Raw genomic sequence first — 14,885 nt, 5'->3', positions numbered from 1 at the left:
ACGAAAACACGCTGCTTAGCCAGAACACCAGGGTGCAGCAGGCCAAACTGTTAGGGAGATCCCAGAAAGAAAGGCATTCAAAACAATTACAATCTTGCAAAGATCTTTCTCAAAGGCTTGACTTCCCCCTCCACCCATAGCTGGCCATGGGAAGAAGATGTGACCACGGATAACAGACCAAAATAATTGCGAACAAACCTCTGGGCAGAGCGCTGCCAAGGTTGGCCGTCAGGTGGTATAAAGGAGAGATAGACCCAAACAGCAGAGCAAGTGCCTTGGAAACGGAAAGGACATTGGAAGCAGCTCCAAATGTCCCGCCTACAGGAACAGCTTAGGGACCTGCACGGATGGCTCGTGGATGTTGCTCTTGCAGGGGACCTGGGTGTCCAGTTAGAACCTCCAGTTCACTCCTGCTTGATCCGGAAAGTCCCATTCCACTCTCTCCAAACCCCACCCTTTCAGAGAGTCCCCAAGAAAGAAAAGGGGCCAAAAAGCCCAGTTCTGCCTTCCCGGCAGCTGTAGCAGCTCCTCCCCTGAAGTTGCCAGCAGCCCAAGACTCCACCTAAAGCAGTCAGCTTTTGTCCACAGTTGGGCACGAGCCCACCTTGTGGGGGGCATGTGATCACCCCTCACCTACAGGGTGTATAAGCTCCTGCTTTAGTTCACCGAGTTAACTTCTCCAGCTCCAATCTCTGAGGCTGGAGGACTCATCTGGGAGTTGCTTTGCTCAAATAAACCTGTTCTTTTGCTTTTTCAATTCGGCTTGATCTGGCTTACTGCGTCGTCGGATAGGAGAATCCTATTATCCAGTTACAGAAAGCCTATTGTTGGGTTCAGTTCCCAGTTAACATGGTTCGCACTCATCCATAATTCCAGTTCTAGGAGATCTGACAGTCTCTTCTGACCTCCATGGGAACCAAGCAAAAACATTCATGAGCAGAAAATAAATAAAATAAATAAAGCACTAATTTGAAAAGAAAAACTTTTCAAAGTAACAAAATTCCCCATAGGATTTAAACAAGAGTCTCATAAATATTGTAACATCAGAAACACCTTAAAATTAATTAATTTTCTCTCTTGCAAGGGACTAGACAATAAACCCAAGATGCCATAGACATTGAGATTATAAGAGAAAAACTTCTTACAGACACCATCTGAGCAGTACACTTGAAGCAAAAGACAGGAAGTGCAGCGAGAAACCAGAAGAGAGATGGTTAAAAAATAGATGGCTCAGTGGTTATGAGCACTGGCTGCTTTTATAGGGGACTAGGATTTGATTCCCGGCACCGACATGGCAGCTCAACTGTCTGTAACTCCAGCTTCAGGGGATCTGATGTCTTCTTCTGGCCTCTGAGGGCCCAAGCGCATATATGGTACAAGCATACATATAAAACCAAGATAAATGGTTACAAAAATATTCTTTTCCTCAATTAAAAAATAGAAGGTATGAAGACCAGCCAAATGAAGATTTCAGAAATGAAAACGTAAATAAAAATATGGATTCACTGGATGGGCTCAAAAGATGGAGATGACAGAGGGAAAATTGGTAAGATTGGAGGCAGGTTGACAGATTATCCTGGGTAAGGGAGGTAAAGACGGAAGAAACAAATAGGAGAAACATAGCCTCTGTGAATATGGAAAAAGAAGACAGTGAAGATTTTTCTCATTTGAGTCACGGGAGGAAGCTAAATATCAGAAGAACAAAATTACTATAAACTTCACTAGTGAAAGAAGAAAAAAAACATATACATTCAGGAGTTCCTGGAATCATGCACAAGGCCCTGGGTTGGACCCCGGCACCCCAAATCAAAAGCTATTGCCCAGCAAGGTACATGCCCACACTGCAAATACTGAAAGAAGTCTGAGGTTTACCATGAAGAAGTGCTGAGTGTTTGAGGAAACAGATGTTTCGTTTCCCTGGTTCAAACATCACAGGGTTCAACACATGAAGCCAAAAGGTAGCAGAGCAATGCGTCTGTCTGTCTTTCTTTCTTTCTGTCTATCTATCTCTCTGTCTGTCTATATTTTGCAGTACTGGGAGTTAAGCCCAGGGTCTGGTGCATGCCTGGCAAATGCTCTGCCACTGAGCTACACCCCAGCCCAGAACAACATCTTTTAAATAATGAAAGAAAAAGGACTATTGTCCCAGAACTCTGCAGCCTGTAAAATTAAACTTCAGAAAAACAACAGTAACAACAACAAAACCAAAAACCCTCAACCTCCAATGAAGAATTCAGAACTCTTATATTTTGGTTGTGAGCCTAGCCTTTAACGGCTGAGCCATCTCTTCAGCCCGGATTCAGAACTCTTGTTACCACTGACGTGTAAGTCTTTAAAATTAGGGACGGCCAGCGAGGTGGCTGAGCTAGCAGGGGCACTGTGGGCAAGCCCAACAGAGAGAGCTGTGAGGTAATTATCTGCAAGACACAGGAGACAAGGTGACGCAACAGATGTCAGCTCCTCTTAGTACACCTACTGACAAGGTTCTGCTTTGGGGAACCACGTTGATGCTTCACATTTAAACAGTAAAATAATCTAGGTATGGCAGTGCATGACTGTAATCCCAGGATTCAAGAGGCTGAGGTAGGAGGATTGTGAGTTCAAGGCCAGGCTGGACTATATAATAAATTCCAGGTCAGCCAAAGCTACACATTGAGATCCCGCCTTAAAATAAATAAATAGAGCCAGGCATTGGTGGCGCGTGCCTTTAATCCCAGCACTCGGGAGGCAGAGGCAGGCAGATCTCTGTGAGTTCAAGGCCAGCCTGGTCTACAGAGAGTTCCAGGACAGCCTCCAAAACAACACAGAGAAACCCTGTCTCAAAAACCCAAAATAATAATAATAATAATAATAATAATAATAATAATAATAATAATAAATAAATAAATAGACAAAAAGCAAATATTAAATAAAAAGTTTTAAATTTTTATTTACTCATTTATTTTTAGTCAGGGCCTCTGTGCTGGTTAGCTTTTGTCAATTGACACAAGCTAGCATCACCTAAGCAGGGACCCTCAATTTAAGAAGTCTCCATCAGACTGGTCCGTAGGCTTATCCGTGGCAAATTACAGCCTCCACCAGACTGGTCTGTGGGCTTGTATGTGGGGAATTTTCTTGCTGAATGATTGACGTGAACAGGCCCAGACCAAGTGTGGGTGGGATCACCCTGGGGCAGGTGGTTTCTGGGTTGTATAAGCAAGAGAGTGGAGAAAGCCACAAGGAGCTATCTTCCTTTGGTACCTGACTTCCCTCAATGATTGCCTGCCATCTGATGTGTAAACCCGTTAACCTCTCCTGTTGGTTGTGGTCAATGTTTTATCACAGTAACAGAAACCTAGCTAGGACAGTCTCACTCTAGCCCAGGCTGACCTGGAACTCACAGCATTCCTTCTTCGCCTCCTCAAGTGCTGTGATTGTAGGTGTACAGCAAACATCCCCTCCTCTAATGAGGCCGACTTTCTCTCTCTTGGGAAGGGGCCCTTTGCTTCAGGTAAACAGTTTGGAATGTGTACTTACTAAGAAGTCTAATGGGGATTGCCTGGGGCAGGCAGACACGACTAGGACCAGCAATTAAAAGTGAGCCTGCTAAGAAAGAAGTCCCCTGATGGCTGTCAGCTGGGGCAATGGAGCTGAGAACTGCCACCACTGTAGAAGAGAAACGGGGCATCCAGGCATGCTTTCCCTGCTCCTTCCACAGTGAAACCCTGCCTCCAAAAGGGGAAAGAAAAGAGGGAGAACAGGGGGGGACCTGAGCAGGACAGGGAACACACAGCTAAAATAGCAGGGTTATTAGGAGAATGAGTAGTTGGGGGCGGGGCTAGCATGCTAGCAGGGATTTTGAATTGTATAACAGGTATGAAGTTTGTACTGGGGGAACCTAAAAGCCAGCTTGTGCTTTGGTATGCTAATACACACCACTGTTAGACGTTTGTCCTTTCTTCCTTTTGGAATTGGGGAAACAGTTTCCTTTGGACCTGACGAATTTTTTATTTTATTTTGGGGGGGCACAAGTATGGCTATGGTGCCTGCTTTTGTGTGGGTCAAAGGGCAATCCGTATAAATCAGCTCTCTCCTTTCATCATATAGGTTCCAGAGAACCTAACTCAAATCATTAGGCTTGACAACAGGTTAATAAGTACCTTTACCCCTGAGCCACCTTGCTGGTTCTTGTAGGGTTTTTAAAGATACATGTCAAGGATGGTAAAAGAAACGCACTTAAGAAGAGAGAGAATTCAGTGAAACACAGCACTGAAATAAACCTTTCCCTGGTAAGTAACTGTAAGTAAAAGTTAATGACCGCAGAGCCTACTTGGAGCTGAGAAACCCCCAACCTGACAAAGAAAGCCCAAGCGACCATGATGAGAACATCTGCAGGCAGTTAGGAGCTGGGAGAAGCCTGACAAGATGGTCAGCAATGATAAGAACATCTGCCTTGGCTTTGAGGTTACAAAGAATTGATTTGCTGATGGAATTTTCCACCCCCAAAGCTCCCTTTCTGCCCTATAAAATCCTCACGCTCCCTGCTCCTCCCACAGTCTCCATTCCCAAAGAGGGACTGCTGCCCTTCACGGCCTAATAAATGGCATCTGCTTCAGCTGGGGTTAGCCCTCGATTTCTGTTATTTTTCAGTAGGCACAGGCAATCCTCATCTAACAGTATGCTTGTGACTCAGGGTGCAGACTCAAGGATGGGGACAGGAATGTTGTTCAGTGGTAAAGTGATTGTCTAGAATGTGATTGCCTAGAATGTGCAAGACCTTGGGTTTGATCCCATGGAAGGCGGAAAAAAGGAAAAAAAAAATCACTTAGCATTGTCCTCTGAGAGTAAGTTTCCTGCCAACAGGATTGTCATTTTTTAAAAATAAATCAGCTTAATTCATATCAATGAAATATAAAATTACTTCCATGAATGATAATCACTATAAATAGTCTGTAATCATCTGGTTGTTGGTTTTTTTGTTGTTGTCAACTTGACACAAGTTAAGAGTTACCTGGGCCGGGCTTTGGTGGTGCACACCTTTAATCCCAGCACTCGGGAGGCAGAGGCAGGAGGATCTCTGTGAGTTCAAGACCAGCCTGGTCTACAGAGTGAGTTCCAGGAAACCTCCAAAACAATACAGAGAAACCCTGTCTTGAAAAACAAAAAACAAACAAACAAAAGAGAGTTACCTGGAAAGAGGAACCACCGCACAGAGAAAATAGCTCTATCAGATTGCCTATAGGCAATCATATGGAACATTGTATAGATTAAGGACTGATGGGGGGTGGGGCATAGCTCACAGGTGGTGCCACCCCTGGGCAGGTTGTCCTGAGCTGTGTAAGAAATCAGGCTGAGGAAGCCCTGGGCTTGTGAGTAGCATCCCTGGTTTGGCTTCCCTCAATGGACCTGGGATATATAACCAAATGAATCCTTTCCTCCCCACGTTGCTTGGGGGCAATGTTTCATTAAAGCAATAGAAAGCAGACTAAGACAGGTCTATACTCTCATTTTGTGCATGATGTATAGTTTATAATAATATACAGGTTGTTTTTATTCATAATGTCCAAAAGGCAAAAACAGATTGGCATGGTGGTTCAGTGGGTAAAAACCACTGGTCACCAAGTTTGATGACCAGAGTTCAATCCCCTGTACCCTCATGGTGTCAGAGAGAGAGCTGACTCCCCAGGGTTGGCAGACAGTTCATTGGGTAAAAGCATCTGCTGCTGAGTTTAGCAACCTGAACTTGATCCCTAGGACCTGTGTAGTGGAGAGAGACAGAGACAGAGACAGAGACAGAGACAGAGACAGAGACAGAGACAGAGCGAGTGATCGAGTCCCAACTACCTTCATTGTTCTCTGACCTCCACCCTTTTCCATACATATGCACACAAATGAAATAAAATGTAAATTAAAAAATAAAGTAGATAGGTGTGGTATGAATGCCTTCCATCCCAGAGGCGAGGCAGGCAGATCTCTGTGAACCTTGGGGCCAGACTGGTCTACATGGGGAGTCTGAGGCCAGCCAAAGCTACATAGACAGACAACAAAGAAAGGGAGCTGACTCCGACAACTGACCTCCACTCACACCATGGCACACACACTACACAAACAGGTGATTAAAAATTATTAAAGACAATAAGCAGTTGAAACGCTTACCAACTGATGAACAGATAAACCATGATTAATTCACATAGTGGATGTTGATATAAACTAAAACATGAGTAAGCATGAAACGCCCTGTGCTGCAGACTACAGACTCCATGACTGTGGCTATGAATTAAGTCCATAGAGGCAGAAATAGACTGAAGGCAGCAGCTTCAAACCAGGATGAGGAGGATGAATAGGAGCTAAGTGAGAGCCCTGCTATGGGTGAGCTGCTTACATTCGGGGACTTTAAGAAATCTGTATTAGTTTGTGAAAGTGTCTGTACTACTGTATCAAAATTCTTTTCTTTTCTTTGTGTTTTGAGACAGGGCTTCTCTGTGTAACAGCCCCAGCTGTCCTGGAGCTATCTCTGTAGACCAGGCTGACCTCAAACTCACAGAGATCCACCTGCCTCTGCCTCCTGACCGCAAGGTGGATCTACTAACAGGTCTTATCCCTTTGTCTTTTTATTTTGCTTGCAGCATAGCTCTTCCTATACATTCTGGTGTTCTATACACTCAAATCTATCTTTTTCTACCCCCTTCCTCCCTCCCTCCCTCTTCCTCCTTCTCTAGACTAGATCTTACTATGTAGCTCATGCTGGTCTTGAACCTGCTATGTAATACCAGAGACCTTAAACTATGCCTCCCAAATGCTGGGATTAAAAGTGTGTATGCTGGGCGGCTCACACCTTTAATCCCAGCACTAGGAAAGCAGAAGCAGGTGGATCTCTGTGAGTTTGAGGCCAGCCTGGTCTACATAGTGAGTTCCAGGATTCCAGGATAGCCAGGACTGTTTCACAGAGAAATCCTGTCTTAAAAAATTAAAAAACAAAATAAAACAAAATCTCTCTATTTTCTCCTAGTATATGTTACTTTATTTTAATGTTTCATTTGAATGGCCCATTCTTCACCTATTGTGGCAAACCTGAATCTAAGTCTGGCCTGTAGATTTTGTTTAAAGGTGACTTACCTAATTTTTGAGCCCATATTATAGCAGTACCCGTGTCTCCTGCATTGCCTTCAGCTAAACATACAACTTCTTGCCCAATCTTCCATCCAATTAATGGATAAAAGCCTTAGGAAGCAAACAAACAAACCAACAATGTGAGTCTTATAGAAAATACACAACTCATTTCGACACCAACCATAACAGTTTGGCGACACAAACAATCACAAAATGCTTACTCACTAAGCCCACCTGAGTTCAAATCCCAGCCCTCACTAGGTGTGATCTTTCCTCCCCAAGTTGCTTTTGCTCATGGTGGCTTTTGCTCGTGGTGGTTTATCACAGCTATATATACTAACTAAGACAAGTATCAATTACAAAATAAAATAAGGATATTCTGGAGCTTGTTATTTAGGTAATACATTTCTTCCTTGCTATAAGTGTAATTTTATAACAGAGGTAGGATATTATTAATAGTACCAAGAGTATTCATTTTGTTTGTTGTTGATATAGGACCTCAGTAGTAGCTGACCAGGAACACAGCATATGTGGTCAGCATATCTACTTCCAATTGCTGGAATTAAAGGTGTATGTGTCTAGACAGGCGGTGGTGGCACATGCCTTTAATCCCAGCATTCAGGAAGCAGAGGCAGGAACATCTCTGAGCTCGAGGCCAGACTAGTCTACAGAGAAATTTCCAGGAAGCCAGGGCTACACAGAAAAACCCTGTGTCTTGGGGGCAAAAATAGGGAATTGTTATATACATCACAAAGAAACACAAGTATAATTTTAGCTTAGTAACAAGATACATTCTGTCTATTTACCTCCATTAACATGCTGAGGGCTGTTTCCTGTATTAATATCCAAAAACGTCCCGGTTCCCATGGTTAATTTCACATCTCCTGTCTGGAAGCAGCACTCTCCAAACATGGCCGACTGCTGGTCACCAACCTGTCAAGGTGTTCAACTGTCAGATGTACACTGTACCAGCGTCTACTTAGCACAGTCCAGCCCCCCTTTACAGGGTTCTCATGATTACATATTTCACTTGCTCTTTTTTGCCATTTCCTTAGGTTAAAAATAAACCCAAAGAGAACAACTGCATAGTTCAGGGTCTCTCTGGGCAGCGCTGTGGGCAATGGACTAGTTCATGACTTTTGTGAATGTGAGTAATTTTAGAAATGTCAGAATAAAAATTATACTGACAAACTATGCCTTTTCATTTCCCCCTCAAGGTTTCATTAACTTGTCAAGACAGCTGATGTCACTAACTTTTTACTAGGAGTGACAGAGCTATAATAAATAGTTAGAAATCTTAAATCACTCCTGTCATAAATGTGTGTTTCTTTCTCTCTCTCCCTTTTCTTTTTTCAAGACAGGTTTTCTCTGTGTAGTCTTGGCTGTCCTGGAACTCTCTCATACAACTCAGAGATCTACCTGGTTCTGCCTCTTTAATGCTGGGATTAAAGGTTGTGTGCCACCACCACCTGGCCTAAACTTGTATTTCTTGTTTTAAAAGATTTTAATTGTGTTACTATGGCTACATAGAAATACACATAAAACAGCTTATTTAACTTTCTACAGTGCTGGAAATTGACTCTCAGGCCTCACATGGGCTGATGAGTTCTCTACGCTGAGTTACACTCAGAACTCTATTTTTATTCTTTTTAGAGACAGGCTGCCATGCTCACCAGGGTAGCCCCACCCTCTGGAGTACCTGGGACTATTAGCACACACCACTGCCGAGCACTTGCATTATCTGCACACAGTCACAGTCACTAGCACCATATTAAACAAAAGAAACACAATAAAAAATAAAAATAGGACTGGCAAGATAGCTCAGCAGATAAACATTTGCCACTAAACTTGACACTGAGTTTGATCCTTGGGACCCCTATCCCTTTCGAGGCCAAGAATAGCTGAACGCACAATCCCAACACTAGAGAGTCTGACTGGAGGATTTTAAGTCAGAGACAAGCCTGACTGTCTGCCACCCCCCCCCAACCAAATTATAAAACTAAAGGCACCTGGGCGGGGGAGCACATGCACGCGATCCCAGCACTTTGGAGACTAAGCGGCTCACGCAGAATTCAGGCTACATAATAAGACCCTGTCAGTCAGCGGTGGTGGCTCGAGCCTTTAATCCCAGCAGTTGGGAGGCAGAGGCAGGTGGATTTCTGTGAGTTCAAGGCCAGTTGGGTCTATAGCACTAGTTCTAGGACAGCTAGAGCTGTTACACAGAGAAACCCTGTCTCAAAACCACCCCCCCAAGAGCTGTTGTTCATAAGTCAAATTTACTTTAAAAATCAAAATAAATAAAGAATCCCCCCTTTTTTAATTAATCACAGCCATACCTTAATCTAACATTAAATCTATCCTTAGCCATTGTTTTTAATACTGGCATCTAGCTGGGCAGTTGCATGCTGAGGTTTTGTAACACGCAGGTACAACTTCCTCCACTAATGTCAATTGCTTTCTTACTGATTTGGGCTGTTCTGATGAAATATAAACTAAGCAGTGGCCCCTTAGTGCTTTATTTTTTTTTAATTCTTAATTTTTTTTTATATGGCTGGTGTTTTGCCAGAGTGTTGGGTCTTCTGGAACTGGACTTAGAGACAGTTGTGAGCCATCATGTGGGTGCTGAGAATTGAACCTGGGTCCTCTGGAAGAGCAGTGAGTGGTCTTAACTGCTGAGCCATCTCTCCAGCCACCCCCCACACCACTGGTTTTACAACCACAGCATCGACAGAAGTAAAATATTACTCAGAACACAGTATCTTTAGAATACGTAATAGTTGGAAATGGTTACAGAGTACTTCCACCATAGAAGACTGGCCAGTGGTCCTCCACCAAAAATACTAGGGATGCTTCTCATTATATGCATGACCTTTTCAACTTCAAAGAAGAAAATAAAAGAGCCACCAGGCACATGTCTGTTTCTTCAGTGCTGACATTGAACCCAGGGCCTTATACATGGTAGCAAATACTCTAACACTAACAGGCTGGCCTTGAACTGACTTCCATGGGCCACCACACCGGGCTCAGGCATTAGTTTTAGTCTACTGAAGACCTTTATTTTTCTTAAAGCTCGTTCCCAACTATTCAAACATATTTATTCATTTAGTTTTTACCCCCATGTCTTCTACTTACCAAGGCAACAACTGGTATAGGCACACCAAATATTTCTTTATCCACTGATCCAAAATTATGGCTTCAAATAAGATAGATGAAAGAGTTAATCGTTGCCCTGGACACATTCATTCTAAAATCCCACAAACTGCTTTTCAAACAGGCCACAGCATTACACAAATGATGCAGAAGCATCAAACCCATAATAATATAACAAAAACTTCCTTTCCCCATCAAAGCACAAAGAATTCAAAGGCAATTTTGTGGGTCTGAGTTCGGTTTACCTTGTGTCCTTCACAGGAGGCAGGATAGAGAGTGGTATGGAAACCACGTTGGCTATGATCTTGCTCCAACACATCTGAGCATGAAAATACGGTGTCAGGATATGCAAGCTTGAATGGTTCACACCTCTACCCGCACTGCAAGACATCCCATTGTATGCAATAAACATAGCCATGGACTGTCAACTACAATCAGTTAAAAAAGAAGCTAGTCTAAATTAAGAAAAAACTGGTGATTCAAAAAAGAAGATAAAAGTCTTTACCCCAAATGGATCAAATAATCCAGTTGTACTGGCATTTGAATAATCCGTGGCATATGAAGAACCTAAATTTATATTAGAAATAACACATTTATTATCAGGTAATATAAATCGTCTAAGCCTAGTATATAATCTAGACCTTTGTCTATCTTCAAATTCATCCTAAAATGAATGGTTGCAACATTCAGATTTCCAGGAAAATTCCCACCCAATTTCTATAAACCTTTTTTATAGATTTTTATTCTGATTGAGGCTTTCTTTAAAAACTTCAAAACTACAGGTGTGTGTGTGTGTGTGTGTGTGTCACAGCACACAAGTGCAGATAAGAGGACAATTTCAAGGGTCCATTCTCTTTCCACCATGGGTCCCAGGGATCAGATTTGGTCCTCAGGTTTGGCAGCAGGCGTCTTTACCAAGTAAACCTTTTCACCAGCCCCTCTCCCACTACAAAGCACTGTCTGCACATGCAGGCCAGAGGACAGCTTTTCTGGAGTGTATTCTTTCTACCATGTGGGATCTAGGGACTATCTCAGGTCATCAGGCTTGACAGTAGGCATCCTTACCAGCTAAGTCATCTTACCAGTCCCTGAATGTCACAAAAGCAATTTTACAGATAAAACCCTGGGATCCTGAGTTTTAAGGGAAGAGGTGTAGAGGTGCTAACTGCTACCCTCACCCTCAAAAGTATACCCAAGTATAGTGTTATCACTGTTTTATTTATTTTTTCAAAATTTAGTTAGATTTACTTTCTTTTGTGTGTATTAGTGTTTCACTTGTATGTATGTCCATGCACCAAACGCATGTCTGGTGGCCTGGGAGTCAGAAGAAGGCACTCGAATCAGAACTGGAGTTAGAAATGGTTGTGAGCCAACATGTGGGTCTTTGGCAATTAACAGCTGAGCCACCTCCTGAGCTCTTAAATTATTTTTTTAAGTTAGCACACAAATCAATGTGTTTCATTATGACATTTTCATATATGTTATTTTACGTACTCGAGGCAGGCGGATCTCTGTGAGTTCAAGGCCAGCCTGGCCTACAGAGCTAGTTCCAGGACAGCCTCCAAGACAATACAGAGAAACCCTGTCTTGAAAAAACAAAAAACTCTTCCTTTTCTCTCATGACTCCTCCCCCCCCACTCACTCAAATAGAGGTTCCACATATGAGAGATAATGGGGTATCTTTTCTTCTAAGTCTGGGTTACCTCACTTAGCATGATTTCTAGTTCTGTTCATTTTCCTGCAAATGTCATGACTCCTGTTTTACAACTGAATAAAACTGCATTTTATGTTTGTACCACATTTTTCTTATATTGATTATATGTTGGTGGACTTCTAGGCTGGTTCCCTTTTTTGGCTATGTAAATAGGACAGCAGTAAACACAGATGTGTAGTTATCTCTGTGGTATGCTTCCAGTCCTCCAGTTATATACCTGAGTGGTACAGTCAGGTCAGATGGCAATTCTCTTCTGACTTGTTGAGAAGCCCCCATGCTGGTTCCCACCGTGGCTGCAAAAGCTTACATCCCAGCAGCAGTAAGGACCCCCTTTTCCCACATCCTCACCCGCATTTGCTGCTATTTATCTTTTGTTCATTTTTGTTTTGACACATGGTCTCTCTCTATTGCCTTGGATGTCCTGGAACTTGCCATGTAGACAAGGCTGGTCTTGAACTCATAGAGAATCACTTGCCTCAGCCCCCAAATGAAGAATTAAAGACCTGAGCCACCACACCAGGCTTTATTTATCCTCTTGGTGATAGACGCTGATCTGGGCAAGATGAAATTCAAAGCAGTTTCAATTTGTATTTCTCTCATGACTAGAATTACAGGACATTTTTTAATTGGACATTTCTATTTCTTCTTTAAGATGATGTTTAGGAGTTGTGTTTAATTTTTACATTCTTTAAATATTCAGATATTAGCCCCTGGTCTGGGATGTAGGTGGCAAAGATTAACCCCCAACTCTGTAGTCTGTTTCTTATTTATGACTGTTTCCTTCACCATGCAGAAGCTTTTAACTTCAAGCAATCCTAGTCACCAATTATTGGGATTATTCCTGTGCTAATACAGTCCTTTCCAGAAAGTCCTTGCCAATAACATATCCTTATACCTTTTGCCAACATTATATTCTAAGAGTTTTTGTTTCATATCTTACATTACAATCCTTTTTTTAAAAAAGGTTTATTTTCTTTTTACCTGTGAGTGTATGTACACATGTCTGAACGTGCCCACAAAGGCCAGAAGAGGCCGTGGAATCCTGGGAGCTAGAGGTATAGACATTTGTTAGCTGCCTCATATATGGAGAACCAAACTCGGTTCTTCTGGAAGTGCAACAGCAAGTATTTTTAACCACTGAGACATCTCTCCAACGCAAAATAATCAGTTTATGATTTTTTTGTCTTGTTATTTTGAGACAGGGTCTCTCTAAGTAGTCCTGGCTGTCCTAGAGCTTGCTGTGTAGGACAGGCTGGCCTTCGATTCATAGAAACCAGCCTGCCCCTGCCTCCTGAGTGATGGGATTAAAGGCGTGCACCAACCACACCCAGCTGTTTTGTGTTATTTTTATTTTTGTTTTGAGACAGAGACTTACTGTGTAGCTCTGGCTGAGTCACAAGTGCAGGGACTACAGGAATGCGGCACCGTATCCAGCTAGGATTGTTTTCTTCTAGTTCTGTGAGAATGTCATCATGGGCTAGAGACAGCCCGATAAAGGTACCTGTCTCCATGCCTCTGGACCCGCATGGTGGATGGAGAAAATTGACTCCAGCAGCTCAACCTTCAGCTCCCACAGTCCATCACTACAATTTCCCTAGTTATTTCTCTAGTTGGCTGCATTCTTGTTTTTTTCTTTCTGTCCCATCAGTATTAAGACCTTGCTGGCTTACTGTGCTGGATGGACAAGGTGGATTCCTTCCTAGTTCTCTGTTGATCAATTCCTCTCATAAAATTGACTCTTTCCTGTATACTATGATTGAGATTTTCTTCCTCTTCAGTGTAGTATGGTATTCCTTGATGCATCTTCTGCAGTACTGGCTGAAAATCAAGGACGACCTGAGCCTGACTTGCCTTTGAGATGTCCTGTTTCTCCATCATCTGTAAAAGAAAGCTTGGCTGGGCACAGCACTCTTGGTTGCAGTTTTTACTTTTGGGGCTTGAAAGCATCATTCCATGCTGGGTGTTGCCAAGGATTTGATGTCATTCTGATGTTTCTGTTTTTGTAAGTAGTTGGTATTTTCTCTTTAGGGCTAGGGTTAGGGTTTTCTGTGTTCTCTGCTTTGTGTTTTGGCATTTTGACTACGCCATGAAAAAGTTCTTCTGTGGCACTGCCTATGTGGAATTCTAAGTGTCCCCTCTATTGGACATTGATTTCTTTTTTTTAATATTTATTTAATTATTATGTATACAGTGTTCTGTCTGCATGTATTCCTGCATGCCAGAAGAAAGCATCAGATCTCATTATAGGTGAGCCACCATGTGGTTGCTGCGAATTGAACTCAGGACCTCTGGAATAGCAGCCAGTGCTCTTAATCTCTGAGCCATTTCTCTGCCCCTGGATATCCATTTCTTCTCTTGACTTAGGAAATTCTCTGCTATAATTTCATTCATTGAATAGATCATGCTTTTTTTCTTTTTTTAATGAGACAGGGTTTCTCTGTATTGTTTTAGAGGCTGTCCTGGAACTTGCTCTGTAAACCAGGCTGGCCGAACTCACAGACATCCGCCTGCCTCTGCCTCCTGAGTGCTGGGATTAAAGGCACGAGCCACCAACGCCCGGGTCCTGGCTCATTTCTAACATTTCTATTCACTGTTTTTCAGAATATCAATCTTCTTGCTGAGCTCTTCCTCTATGTGGTCATCCATATGGGTGATGTTTTCTTTTAAAATGCTGACCTTCCTTTCCAGGCCTCCAATTCAATTATTCTGCATGTTTCCATCCTCTCTCATGGACTCCATAGTTTTTAACCAACAGACTTGAAATCTTCACCTCACGTGTTACCTATGTGACTATCTCTGATGAAGTTTGGTCACGGAGAAGTTACGGCCTTCTGAAGGAGTCATGATGCTTGGTCACTATGTCTTGTGTTTCTGTCTTGAAATCTGGCTCGCTCCTGGGGATTTTCTTTGGCAGTCAGATAGCTCTTCGAGG

General features: G+C 42.7%; 1 protein-coding gene across 1 annotated transcript in view; it reads right to left on the bottom strand.

The window, feature by feature from the left end:
* The window catches only part of Gk5 (glycerol kinase 5), a 52,316-nt gene that overhangs the window by 12,869 nt on the left and 24,562 nt on the right, over positions 1-14,885 (bottom strand). Inside the window, exons 7-11 of the mRNA XM_040740022.1 lie at positions 10,745-10,806; positions 10,485-10,558; positions 10,222-10,282; positions 7,896-8,022; positions 7,096-7,200 (exon numbers count right to left, since the gene is read on the bottom strand). Coding sequence (XP_040595956.1) covers positions 7,096-7,200; positions 7,896-8,022; positions 10,222-10,282; positions 10,485-10,558; positions 10,745-10,806 — 429 coding nt within the window. The remainder of the gene's footprint in view (positions 1-7,095; positions 7,201-7,895; positions 8,023-10,221; positions 10,283-10,484; positions 10,559-10,744; positions 10,807-14,885) is intronic.

This window comes from Mesocricetus auratus, unplaced genomic scaffold (genome assembly GCF_017639785.1).
Source record: "Mesocricetus auratus isolate SY011 unplaced genomic scaffold, BCM_Maur_2.0 Super-Scaffold_100691, whole genome shotgun sequence".
NCBI lineage: Eukaryota > Metazoa > Chordata > Mammalia > Rodentia > Cricetidae > Mesocricetus > Mesocricetus auratus.
This window is presented reverse-complemented; position numbering and strand designations above follow the sequence as displayed.